Source organism: Aulonocara sp. 'chitande type north' Nkhata Bay, linkage group LG13, assembly GCF_057382095.1.
Source record: "Aulonocara sp. 'chitande type north' Nkhata Bay isolate Kocher_YH1m ecotype deep benthic linkage group LG13, A_spYH_male_GT1.1, whole genome shotgun sequence".
NCBI classification, from domain to species: Eukaryota; Metazoa; Chordata; class Actinopteri; order Cichliformes; family Cichlidae; genus Aulonocara; species Aulonocara sp. 'chitande type north' Nkhata Bay.
This window is the reverse complement of record NC_141356.1, coordinates 23,431,094-23,445,146: the sequence shown is the minus strand read 5'-3', so window position 1 is coordinate 23,445,146 and position 14,053 is coordinate 23,431,094. Positions and strand designations below refer to the sequence as shown.

At 39.7% G+C, this 14,053-nt stretch overlaps 1 protein-coding gene across 2 annotated transcripts in view; it reads right to left on the bottom strand.

Annotated features, from left to right (window-relative positions):
- LOC147316092 (VPS10 domain-containing receptor SorCS1-like) overlaps positions 1-14,053 on the bottom strand; it is a 66,405-nt gene that overhangs the window by 14,388 nt on the left and 37,964 nt on the right. Inside the window, exons 18-27 of one of the 2 annotated variants that reach the window (XM_086259289.1) lie at positions 13,367-13,538; positions 12,893-13,079; positions 11,816-11,949; positions 11,590-11,713; positions 9,853-9,965; positions 8,814-8,948; positions 5,477-5,576; positions 5,011-5,119; positions 3,829-3,983; positions 558-2,543 (exon numbers count right to left, since the gene is read on the bottom strand). In XM_086259289.1, coding sequence (XP_086115415.1) covers positions 2,485-2,543; positions 3,829-3,983; positions 5,011-5,119; positions 5,477-5,576; positions 8,814-8,948; positions 9,853-9,965; positions 11,590-11,713; positions 11,816-11,949; positions 12,893-13,079; positions 13,367-13,538 — 1,288 coding nt within the window. In that variant the 3' untranslated portion in view covers positions 558-2,484. Of the gene's footprint in view, positions 1-557; positions 2,544-3,828; positions 3,984-5,010; positions 5,120-5,476; positions 5,577-8,813; positions 8,949-9,852; positions 9,966-11,589; positions 11,714-11,815; positions 11,950-12,892; positions 13,080-13,366; positions 13,539-14,053 lie in introns of those variants that run through there. The other variant, XM_086259290.1, reaches the window with a different exon arrangement.

Sequence of the window (14,053 nt, the reverse complement as noted above, 5' to 3'; positions counted from 1 at the left end):
GACAATCACTAATGGATGATTCGCTGCAGCCAGACACTGTAATGTAGCACTCAATGAAAGGAAACATGCTCATCAATTTCACACTGTGGCTAACACAATATTGCTGTGGGTTATTGTTGTGGGACATTTTTCATTCAAGGTGCTACCCAGACTGGGAAAATCTTCCTTGTTGATTTTGTGTGTGTGTGTGTGTTGTGTGTGTGTGTTGATTTCCTGGAAAGGGGATAATTAATTTGTTGCACAGTGGGAGAGCCAAGGAACTATCCCATTAGAATCACTCCAGGCTACTTGGTGCTTTTCATTGTCCTCTCGCTCTGCCCCATTGTATTATGCAAATGGCTGCACTGAAACTTCAGGCATGCTAAGCAACACTTGTTAAGAGACAAAGAAGAAGAAGCAACTAATTCTACAATGTGAGCGTGCCTATCAATCAAAAGTACCAATTTGTGATAGACTCACAGTCAGCTAGGGTAGAGCCTTACTTTTGCTCCTCATGAGCCTTGCTGATTGACTTTGCATAGCCTGCGAGTTAACTACGTGGTTTAAACAGCAGAAATATAGCAGCCACACTGCAATCCTTTTGTGTTTCTTCTTTATTATTTATGTAATTATGGTTACTTCTGCAAGATCAAATGAAAAACACAGTAACAACCCACTGAATAATCACATCACTTATAATGAATGATTAGTCTAGCCCGTTGAGAAACATAACATTTTCCAGTTCACATTGTTAACATTTCTTTTCTTTTTTTTTTTACCTAAGACATATTTAGGTAGCTTGAAATAGAAAAAAAAAGGTCATGCAAATATGTTCACAATCGTATTCACAGGTTAATTATTCGGACTTAACAAAAAATAGTTGTTAAATAAATAACAAGCACAAAGAAAAAAAAAATCTTCAGATGACCATGTGGAGAGATGAGAGTTTGTCTGAAGACGAGTTTATTTATGCTTCAGGCTCAATTGGAGGATTGGAGGGAAGAAGTATGGAGAAGCCTCTAGTCAATTTGTCTTACTGACATATGATGCTGACAACACTTAAAAAGAAAAGTTTGATGAAGAAGAACTTTAGTACTTATCCCAAAGAGACAGCAGCTGACCAAAGCAGTGTGCGTAGGCTGAGCCTTGTTGACAGGAGATATGTCTTCTCTATCTCTGTGTCCCTTGCAGCGAACGAGATGAACAAATCTGCAGGCTTTTGTCCGCCGAGTCCTTGGGGGTAAACCTTAAACAGACTGCAGGCTCCCGTGCATTGCAGTAAACCGAGGAAATGCTATGTGTAGATGTCGGTATCATCTTAATATCATAAACAGTCCAGAGTAAATAAAAAGTGAATTACAATAATCCAAAAATCCACAGTTTCACTCTTTTCCTATAAAAAGGCACCACATCCTTCACAGTACCAGCAGTTCAAAGAAAATATGAAAAGTAAGTAATAATTGTGTCAAGGAGGCGACAAACTGAAAATAAACCTTGATCTAATAACTAAAGTGTAAATTTAGCGCTTTTTTACTGCATTACAGTGAGTGTCTGCTGCAGTGTTATTATTCTGAAAATTTACATTTTGTTCTCTGTATAGAAACCCGAATACACCAGAATGCTTCTGGCAATGAATAAATACAAAGTGTAAAAGTCACTGTTTTGTGCAACAGTTAAAGTTGACCGTATGACAATCAAATATAATAGCCCAAAACAATGATTTAGAGCACTAATGTGTTGTTCGCGTTAAAGCAGGGTAACATTTATGACGTTAGCATTCATTCCGCTGCCTTCATTGTCACCAAAATGACTTATTTGAGTCTACTAGACAAGAGGGATTGCTCGGATTTTCATCTGCTGTGCATACCCATCTACTGTAATCTTCTGTTCTTATTTTTGTTATGACACATATTATAACATTTTGAGCGGCACAGAGGCAGGCTTGATGGAATACACAGATCTGGGACTAGGAGCTCTCCTTCATCTCCTGGATATTGCAAGCTTTCATTTGATGAGAATCTCCTGATAAGATTTACTGATTGTACAGAACTTAATGAATCTGCTTCCCTCACTGTCTTACTCAGATAAGCTATTTCCACATAGTTAAATAAAGTAAACTCCACAAACACAAGTCCAAAAACAGAAACGGTAGAATATTTTGAGATATGATTACACATCACTCCCATTTGATATTTTCATATTTGGGCAGGCGCAGCTGTAACCAGCTGAGACTTCTTCCATTATGGATGTACATTATTTACATAAAAAGATCAGTGTCCTTGCAAAAATACAAGTATTTCAGTCAAAAAGTGTTCCTTTTCAAGAAGCAAGTATAAATCTGTACAGTCTCCTCAGAGGGATTAGGCAGCACAGTGTGAACTGGTCCATCCATGCATGGGTAGCAAAACACTCGAGACCATTCATTGTGACCGTGGTTTCATAGCTTGCTGGAAGTAACTGCCAAAGAAGATGTATTGCTTTCGAGTCGGTCATAGACTCTCAACATTAAAACACATGGGGTGCTTCATCAGAGAGCTTGATGTCTGTGTGAGATGGCAGGTAGCCTGGCGAGGGAGAAGAAAGGAAAGCGACACGGGAGGAATTTTATGTATGCTATTTGCATGAGGGTGTATTTTTGCAGGCAAACACATTTATCTTGGATGGGTCGATTGTTTAGCTACGCGTGGAGGTAAATCAACCGGAACTTCATATATATTTCTTGATGAAAATGCTTTCACCACTCTGCTTCTTTGCAGCTGTACTAATTATTTTATTGGGTCAAATAATTCACCGAGACATTCTCATCACTTTAGCTCACACTTGGTTGTGCTTCGCTTACCTGTGCGTGCTAATACCTCACTGTGCCAAAGTCAGGCTGGCAAATACATAAATACATAACACAAAATAATAACTCTGTCTTGGCAACTCGTCTGACAATACACGGGGAGGAAAAATAGAATTGGCACTTAATAGTAAGCGAATATCAAGTCAGCGAGCTTTAACTTGTGGCCAGTGCTCCTGACTGCGACAATTTTCTTTAATGTTTCAAATATTTATTATTTACAAATAAAGACACGATGCCTTTCAGTGAACACAGTTTTAGCATGTCGCGATTAAGATATAGCTTTCTGATTTCCTAGCACGTGGCTAGTCATTTTTTTTGCCAAACATTTGGTTCATCTTTACTGAAGACACTGCTACATACAGTATCAAACAAGACGTCTTCTGGGAATCATACAATAAAAATGTATCAGGTGTAGCATCATGCGTTTGTCAATGTACATGTTCAAAACTATGATTCTTAATGGAAGAGCGTACTAGTCAACAAGAAATACCAGATTTATGTTGCACAGTTTCATTATTTCAGTTTCTCTGTGAATTTCCACTTTAAGTAACTCTCACTTTCGCTCCTGCCATGATTGTCCAGAAGATTCCACCAGGATAATCCTCTTTGAACTCATTATCTACATTTGCTCCCTTCAATTATAGCCCGTAAAGTAAGTGTGCCCTTTTTGGCTTCTTCACAGACACTGCTGTAAACCGTGTTTTATAGTTCATTCTGAATAAAAAAAATTTAAAAAACTGTTGACAGTGCTTTCTGTGGGATCTCCAAATTAATGGCGATAATGTCCCAGAAAAGAAACAAATCTTCTAAATGTCATTTTGTTATTGCTCTTAGCACTACAAATAAAATTCCAGTTACCTCAATTCTATCAGGTAAGTAATTATGCAGTTTTAGTGACAAGTACACCGCCGGCTTGGCTGCCTGGGAAGATGACACCTATTTTGTTGCTTAAAAAACTGATACAAGCTGAATAAAGCCTGTAGCTTTAACAAAGCGCTACACACCTCTGCTTTTTGAGTCCAGCTGTACATCCACGTGATCCAGTGCGGTCAGCTTGTCCCCCTCAGGGTTTGGGACGGCTATGGAGGTCACTGACGGGATGACCTCTTGTTCTTTGTCAGGCTGCTCTGCCGTGTATGTGTTCATGCCTGGGATCTTCCTGCAGGTCGTGCACAAGGTGGGGAAAGGGAAGCAAGTTAATGGAAACCTGCCATCAGGTCTGTTTCACTAATGCCTTCACTAGGCATAATGTGTCACGCACTATTTTTAACTGTTAAGGATGGGAGAGGATTGCTTGAAAGCTGGAAACTAGGGCATTTTGCATTCCACTGGGCATTGCTCTCTCACTTTTCGTATTGTTCACCTCACTTTTCAATCAATTTTTCATCCCCTCAGATGCATCCCCAATTCTGCTTAAAACTAACATCTTGCATTCTAATTTCAGATTCACCCCCTTGTGTTTTTGTGCTGCAGCTGGTGCTGTGACATTTGGGGGAGCTTAAGAACTCCAAGTTGATTTCTTAATGTAGTAATTACTATCCATAAAGTTCAGCAGTGTTTGCTTTATAATGAGTAAAATTCCACAAACTACTGACGAACAAAACCATCCCCCTGTGATTGGCATGGGATTACCTCCAGCAGAGGATGCTATTTACTGTATGTCCCTCACTGTATAATGTGTGTTGTCTCAGGATTCATCTTCTCAACCTTTCCTGCCATTCTGCAGAGTATGCCTCACCTTGGATAGCTGTGTTTAGCATTTCCGAAAGGTCAACCCTCACATTGTCAGATAGATGAATATTGATAACTGCAGGACTCTGACACCCATTCAGCGCTCTGGGAGAATTGATTAGCCTGTCATTCCCTGTAATATTCTGCAGATTGAGACAGAGGGGAATTGTCTTATTTCTCAAGCTATTATTGTGTCGTGGATGTCCATAACTCAGAGATATATGGAGTCTGAATACTTCTGGAAAGTTTTAGGAGTTCGGCAGTTAGGTGCTTGCTTCTAGATAATGGGAGCAACCCTAAATAGGGCCGTGCGAATACACACAAACAAACAAAGCAATAATGTATTTTATCGCAGACAACTTCATGGATGCGTCTGCAAATCAGAGGGCTTATTTTTATGACTCCGCCTAACTTATCTTTCTCTGACTGTGCTCTGTCACCCAAGTATTTTGTACCTTTTAAATTTATATATAACAAAGGCAGCCAGGCCCATCAGGACAACTGACACCAGCATGATGACCGCCGTGCCGCTGTGGCCACTATCACTGCTGTCCACGAGAGGAGCTTTGAAGCAGAAAGATGGAGAAAATGAGCACATATGCAGGCCAAGATTATATAGCAATTCTGTTAAATATCAGTCAGCGCAGTATAAACAGAGAGAACATGGAAAACGAATACAACAATATGACAAAATACATAAGCTGTACTTTCCAGACTTCTGTTTAATTTTTAATAAGCATTTGAAAAGCTGAAAGCTCGTTCACATGTAGATCTCATTTTCAGCCTCAAACTAGAAGAACCGCACACAGTCTGGCCCCAACACGACCCCAGAAATGGGGTCTGGAACACATCTCTAACAAAAATGGATCAGACTGCCTGCCATTTGTTCAGGTAGGTGTGTGACAGATGCAGCAGGCTCACCTGGAGACAGCCGTGTGGCGTACACGTTTACCTGCACCCCCGGTTTGAGTGTGAACTGGATGAGGTCTTGGTTCAGAGCACTTAGCAGAACCTGAGAAAGCTATGACGAGAAGTGGCAGAGCGGAGAAGGCTCAGTTAGCGGCAGCTGTATAGGAATATTTCACAGTCATCAATATTTCAACCACAGCCATTCCATCCAACAGCTTGAATTATGGATCAGAGTTTTTGCTTCCATCTAAAGAGGAGCAAATGGTGATGTGACACAGGGAAAACCAAACCTGCTGCACTGAAACCTAACAGGCTTTAATGGTGGGGGAAAAACCTTATCAGGTAACCAGGTGTTCTGCTTATGGTGTGGCAGTGACATTAAAAAATAATCTTCTGCCATTTCCATCACAGCGGGGAGTTTTTCAAACTATTTCCTTGTCATGCTTCCTTTTAAAGGGAATGTGATTTGCCCATTTATAGGTTCAGTGAGGCAACATTATTGGAAATCAAAGTGTGTTCTAATATCTTAAAATTGCTGTTTTAATTTTTCTCCCTGAAGAGACTCAAGTTCCCCTGCTTTTCACACCTTGATGAAGCAGTCATTTAGCAAGAGACCAAAATGCCTTCCCAGTGCCCATTTGAGTCCTTAGCCATGCCTCACTAATTCCATCTCGCTCTTTCTAAAATCTTTCCACTGGTTAAAATTAGACCGCTCTACACAGTATGAATAATTACTTTTTGTTCTAGTGGCATATCAGGGTCAGTAAATCTATTACACATTTTAATAAGCTCCTCCACACATGCACTCATCGATGCACATGTGTATGTGTTGGCGCTCACTCAGTGCCTCCACATTGCAAGTCATTCACTGGAGATGAGAACAGTGAACTGAAGATTTATTACCCTATTGTCTGTGAGGTTCTGCCAGGTAATCAGACAGGCTTTAGATAAATACATCTCTTTAATTCCCAATCCCAGCCGCCTGCCCCAGATTGTCTCCTTTCTCGATGGTGCCAATTATATGATGCATCAATGTAATTAAATACCTATTAACGTAGTTCAAGACTGACTGTGAGCCAGCAAAATTATGTTTACTTGTGATACATTGTAGTCTCTTCCGTTATGAATAAATGAGCTTGTCTAGCTTTAAAAAAACATCTCTGTTTTATTGCTTTGTTTACCTATTTGATAGCTTTTCCGAACATGATGCACGATACATTTCCAGGAATATTATTTCACAGCAAGAAAATAACAACCACGAAGCCCGGGCGGCTTAAAATAAAGTTGTTATCGTTACCCAAAGGTTTATGCAAGTCTCAAAACTTCACAGAGGTGACTGTCAGTCCAATTTCACATTCTGAGATACTCTGAGTGTTATTTCAGTGCGCTGATGGATGCAGCAGTGCTTTTACACGGGAAGGCATTGCCCTCTAGTGTTGACATAAAGTATTACATTTTAGGAGTGCCTGAAATACAATATGAATCAGTGGAAACACTGAAATAATTAACAGTTTAGTGATACAGATTTAAAATCAGTTTGGAGGTTCTGTGAAATAATACGCGTGATAAGGAAGAGAAATACTGATTAAATAGGGGTATACTCAAAAAACAAGAAAGTGCATGAGGACAGACTATTGAGACGCTACTGAAAGATTGGCTCGTGTAAGAAAAGAGCCTATGGGGTCTATATAATAATAACAATGAGCCTATATGGAACACATTCCTCTTATTCACTGAGTTCTCACTTGATGGACTACACCAGAGTTTGTGCATGCTTTAGCCCAATTACCACAAAAAATGTACAGTCCTCATTACGGCTGACCTTTTCCAAGGCATAACATCATATTTTTCCTCACCACCAAGCAGCCAGTGGCATCCATTCATTTCACAATGGTATGAAAATGCATTTTCAGAGACTTTAAACTTGGCTGACTTCGGTAATCCATCACAATGAGCATCACGTCTGCATTTATTTTTGTCAGAGTTAACCTTAATGTTAGGTGGTGATGGAGTGCAGACTTTCCAAGTCAAGCTGCACTTAAAACTGTGTTACTATGCAACTATAATGTAACTCTGACAAAAACAAGAGCAGACATTATGCTCGTTTTGATGTATTGTCTTGCCAGAACAAGTTTCAAGTCTCCCCAAGTTGATGATTGGAATGGAAAAAAAAGGGAAACTGTGGCACCAAAGAAGGCAGAAGACATTTTAAGAAGTAATAAATAAAAGCATAAAATAATTGGATAATAATTAGGCAGTCTCTCGCATAACAGACTCTGTCTGTCAAACACATAAAAGAAAAGAAAAACTGGAAACAGGAAATAATAGTCAGTAGTCAGAGATAAGAGAGGGGGAATTTGTGCAAATACAATTTCATTTCAGCGCACACATACTTCCAGTACTGTGGACAAACAGAGAGAAAGGGAAGTTAAGATGTAACTCTCCTTAAAACACTTCTCCAATACATATAACCAAGGACTCTAAAAACAGCTTGATGCTCCACATCAATCGGAAATTGGAGAAAGAATCTTAGATAATTAGGGATGATTGCAGCAATATATGAGAAACTGAAATTTATGCAAAGAGTTTCTCAGGGGGGGAAAAAATCAATGCAGGAGGCAGTGTGGTGAAAAAAAAAATTGCAGACCACTTTCATTTTTATCCTTTAGCTTAAGACTATGGTATGGTAAATACAATGTTCTGTGTATCTGCAAAGCAAGATGCAACCCTGTGGTGACAGAAACTGTTCTGAGTTTTCGTCTGGGTTTGTATTTTTTGAAAGCAGGAGATAATGATGTCTGGTTTCCGAATGTTATTTTCTAGTTTATCAAGAGTTTTGTGATTCAGCCTCAGTCTGTCTTGTCCCCGGTCCCGGTGTCAAGCCTGTGAGTCTTAGGTTTTGTCTCTGTGGTTATCTTACTTCCTGTTTTACTTCAATAGTCTCCTAACACATTCAGTTTTGCTTCCCTTGTCTCATTTGTCTAGATTAGTGTCACCTGTGTTCACACCTGTGGCCTGTCCTCTTGTTACCTCATGTGTATTTATGTCCTCAGTCCAGTCAGTGAGTTTATGTGGTGTTTTTAGAGTGCTACTTTTGGGTCCTCTCCTGCCTGCTAGACAGCTGCAGTGATAGAAAGATATGTTTTTAATACTTAGCTTATACTGATAGCTCAACAATCCTGTATGACACTCTGAAGGAAAGGAGGCATTCTCCTGAGATGTTCTCTCCTGAGATGGTCTCTTAACTCCTCAACTTCTTGTATTTATTTATTTTCTTTTGTGGATTACAGAAAACCAAAGTGTACTGAGTATCTGTCAAGGACCGTTATAGTGATTTATGAGACAGTACCTGATCCAGGTGTGCCCACTTTTCATCCATGGCTCTGTCACTTGGCCTCTTCTCAGGTACAATGAAAATCTCTGCTGTAGTTGGTAGCCCTGGAAGCACTGTGACCAGGAGCTGATCCTCACTGATTCCAGTGACCTTTTATAATAACAACAAAACCTCATTAAAAAAGGTTTTTGAACTGACACACTTTGAGGTGATAGTGTGCACTACGGCCCTGAAATACGATCCTTGGGGGTCATCTGTATTAACGAGTAAATTCTTTCTGCTTTCTGCTTCATATATCATTTGCCTAAGCACCAGTCACTGTCGAGGTATAATGCACGAATCAAGTTAAACATGCAAGTTCAATATGACAGTCTTTGGTAAAGGCCAGAGCTTTTAGTGCATTTGTGCCGTAACCAGAGGTCTGCTGTCAGTTTCTTGGTGCAAACTGTGGTCATATCTGACAAGACAGAAGGTCAAAGTGAATGTTTCATACTGAGGGCTACTGTCGGATATATATAGAGCTCAGTATCCAGGTCTTTTACATAACCCGCTGCTTTGATCACATCCCCACAGTGTCTGAAAGAGAAAACCAGGCACATTTAACCACAGTGTGGCTCTTTTTTACTAGAGGTTGTGGTGTTCTCTCACCGTCATTCTCTTCTTCACAGAGGCAAAAGGCAAGTGTCATAGCAGCACTTTTACTGCCCTTTAGTGTTTTGACACGTTCAGTTGAAAGCTTGCGCTCGTAATAATGATTTCGAGTGATGCGCTATGTCAGCGTTCAGAGCGAAACGACTAATTACACAGCTACTGAGGTTAAAGACACTGCAGCTATTGGAGTGAAACACTTGACAAGATCACATGCATACATTACAAATGTAGCGTAACCAAAATCTTAAGTGTTATCAGCTCACTAGACAGTGACTAGAGTTTTTTTCCCTCCTCCACACTAGTGTAAAGCTGCTAATTGCCAGAATCTAAATGAGATTTCTGAAGTTTAGTTTATTCCTACTCATGTTACAGCCTTTATAACACCAGCAGCTGAAAAACTGACCTGAACCATGCAGTTTTTCACAACTCTGGCGATGTCCTCTCTCCACTCAGACACCCCGGGGTTCAGCTCATCCAAATTAGATGAAAATGCCAACACGTGTGAGCGGAAATAATCTGAAATATAGGCAGAAATCTTCTTACTTCATGAAAAAAAAAACTCTTTAAACAATTATCCACTTCACACACTTCAAATAACCCTTACACTGACTGGCAAAAGTGTCGTTTCTTGCATATATTTTTTGGTCTGGTGACCTTCTTATTTCATTTTAGAATACATTGTTTATTCCTGTGCATGCATCATTAGCTGCAGCTAAATCCTCAACTTTGTTTATTAGCTGCTACAAGAAAAGACAGTCGGAGTGCCAGTGATAAAATGTATTGATTGTACTACTGGCAGAATGTAAAATGAACTGCTTCACACTGGAGATCTGCTATAGCGCTAAGTGTTTTATTAGATTCAAAGAGCAGCCCCAGGACTTCTCAAAAATTGGTATTTTCATTAAAATTTACATCTTTTTAAATGTTAGTAAACAATTTATATCAAAAAGAAAATAAATAGAAATTCTGTGCAGAGTTTCTGCTGTCTTTGTCTGTGTTACATGTATTTTTATTGTTTATGGTGAGGGTGGCACAGAGGTGCAGTGGTTAACACTGCTGTTTAGCAAGAAGGGCCTCGGTTTGAATCCACTGTGTGTCTGTGTGGTGTTTGCATGTTTGCCTTTTGCCTCCATAGGTACACTCCAGGTATAATTTCCCCCCACAGCTCATGACATGCATGTTGATTGGAAATTCTTTGTAAAATTGGCCACAGGTGTGAGTGTGAATGGTTGGTCCTCTCTGTGTTAGCTTTGCGATATTCTGGTGGCCTGTCCAGGTTACACCCTGCCTTTCACCCTGTGATGGCTGGGATAGGCTCGAAACTTTAATTGGATAAGCAGAAGAAAATGCATGCATTTAAAGTTGAGTGATGGGTCCTGTTCATGTGCCAGTTCCATATGTGGTACAATTAACTTTGCAAACTAGCATAAAAAGTGAACGAAATTTAAAGAAATGCTCTGTCATTATTTATAATTACCTTCATTTATACTAGAAAAAAATAGCAGTGTCCTGGCCAAGAAAGACAACAGTGCAATCATAAGTTGCATAATTTAGTAGCACATACACATTCAAAACTATACACACATTGTTAATTGCAAGCAATAAAAATAAAAATAAAACACAGAAACAACCAAAATTCATAAAGTTGATTGTCTGTAAAAAATGAATATCTTTGTAAAAGTAATTGTAATTCCAGAAACAACAGGCAAAACATCTGGAGCCTGAAGTAAATGCCCCCAAGTCATTAAAAATAGAATTAAGTTCATTAAGTAAGAACAGTTCTTACTTAATGAACTGGTCTCACTTGCTTACCCAGGCTTAAACTTGGATCATAGAAACACTGCAGCAATGCTTTTATGTTTTCTGGCACATCTCATAACCCCTACAGAGCTTTCACATGATCAAAACTGTAGTTATTAAACTAAACAATTTCTACTGCAACACAGCCAGCGTCCTTCACTCATGAATGGCACGAGATGTGGCTGAAAGAAGCATCACTGAACCCTTTTTTTTTGTGCTGTCAGAAGCCATAAAGTTTTCAAGTTATTCACTCTCAATTTCTAGAGGCAAAACAATTATCGAATGGCTACTTAAGTGCATTAGGTGAAGAAAATGATGGTAACATAAAAAAGATACATACCATAAACTGATACCCTCTTTTGATCTTGATGGACAGTGTTGCCCACTGAAGCCTGAACAGTAACAGTGTGAGTTCCCTCCTTGGAGAAAGTGAAGGGCATTGCGCCACTGAGGGTCACAACAGGCTAAAAAGGCATAGAGGCATGAGATGAGATGAAACTGTCTACTATCTATCATGCTGCTCAGTAAACAGGCGGCATGGTTTAGTAGGAGAAAGTATGGCTTACCTCCGTTTTGTTATCAAACCACCAGTAATAAGTGACTGTTCCCACATCACTGGGCTGTAGCACTGTGGTAAGGTTTACTGCTTTGTTCTTGATGACCACTGACGGAGCAGAAAGCTGGACCTGCTCGAGTTGACCTTTAGAGGGAAAATACAGAAACTCCAAAGTCGTACCTTTTGTTAAAATGCGTAAACGTAAAGCTTTCATGGTGCTCCAAATTTCAAGAGAAACCACGTATTTGATCACACAGTATTCTGGCACAACAATGGCGGCCTGGAACACATTGACAGGCAGGATGGAGCTGAATGCGCTTCAGGAGTGATTTGACAAGTGTCTGCAGATGTTTTGATGTTTTTGCACCCATGAAAGTGCCACTATTGGAATCTGTTATAATGAGGTAAATTCAAGCTGACCAGTGGCGCTCTTTTCTGTCAACAAGGAGACAACAAACAGCTGTCTTTCACACCCACGCTGGATGAATGACACTCAAAGCTTTTTTTCTTTTTTTTTCGGTGAAGTCTTACTTTAATGAGCCGATCTGAACCCGCAGAAGGAGCGTGAGTGCATTTTCAAACCACTTTTTCACTCTAAAGGTTCAAAAGTCCAAGTGTTTTGATCTATTTGAAGGCTGGTGCAAAGTTAGCTGTATTATATACGTGTATATTCCAGCTCCATATTTTTATTTTTGGACATGGCTTTGCATGATTCAGATTTCAAAATAATCCTCATTTATCTTACACTGGGCCATGGTGTAGACCCTCAAGCTGTTTTAGCTCCCTTTAAGCCAACTTTCGTCTGATGTAAACAATTAACAGAAGGTTTGAACAGCAGGTGGGTGGGGCATCTGTGAGCTAGAGCTGTATTGCCTGAGCTGATTGTATTAAAGATGTCACTGACATCATACAACACCAAGATCAGAAAAAAACTGTGTGAATCATGTGAACTTTTAAGGTTTAATATGAGCATTGCATTATGAATGATGCCTATAAATCTAGCATGGAAGTGGAAGTGTATGCATTATATGATTTTGTATGCTTTAGCAGGAGCTTATCCAGGACAAGTTACTTTTTTTCCACTCACAGGAGACATGGAGGTAGAGCACGATCCTTTCAAAGCCCAGAGCGTTGTTTGCTGTAGCAGAAACTTGGTAGATGCCAACTTTACTGTAGATATGCTTGACCCCGTCGTCGATGGAGCTTATATTCACATAGGATATAGTGGTTCCATCACCAAAGTCCACTGTTATACTTGTCATGGAGCCAAGACCCTTGCAAAAGAAAAGAAAATACTGTCACTCACGCTGTAACCTTGGTTGTTTGTCAGCATTCTCGCTGACACACAACCGTGTGCTTTTTCTCTAATATCTACTGGAATGAGATCATGCTGTAAATCATGTCACAGCATATTTATTTGATGTGCTGCTGCTCGGTCCTCTGTGATATGTTCATGACAGCATCTTGGTATACAGTACACCAATAAAAGAGCATGCACCCTAAAAGCTTCACCCTATAATGTAAAGTACATGGGTTTTTTTTTCTTAAGTGAACTCAGCACCTCTTCCAGAAACACCAAGAAGGTGACATTCTTTCCCAAAGTTGCTACCAGCGTTCCCTCATTGGTGAAGAGCTGGAGGCCCTTGGGAGCCTGACTGGGACACTTTTGTCGTCTGGGGCTGTACTTTAACAGGTTTCCCTCGGTGCAGTTGTTAGACAAAGCTCTGTGATATCTAGAATTCGTAAAAGAAAAGAGAGGACTTCTAAAATAAAGGACTGTCAGACACGGCATGAGCATAAAAGCAGGCACAACCCATGTAGACAGTGGATACGACTGTTTGTCATATTTAACTGCTGTATTAGGTGAGTTTAATTAGCCTGTTATGAATAGATATCAATGCAAACAGATTTATTACTGGATATTTTTTTAATCATATTTCCCACATATGTTGGCTGGTTTAGTCTTGTTTAATGACTAGTTTTTAAGCAGCATGTGACGTGATGTTCAGTGTGGTGGGAAGCCTGTGCTATACAGCTGGCTTATTTTGGCTGACAGTTAAATAGTGGCAATAAATATAAGCAAGCCTCGCTCTTAATCTGAAGTAAGAAAATCAGAGGTTTGATCTTTTTAATTACCTAAACTCCACACACGTCTCTTTCAAGCATGTTTTCCATCTGTTTTTAACCTTGGAAATTACATTGTATGAAAACTACTATTTTAACACAACAACTGGTGATTCATGAAGGC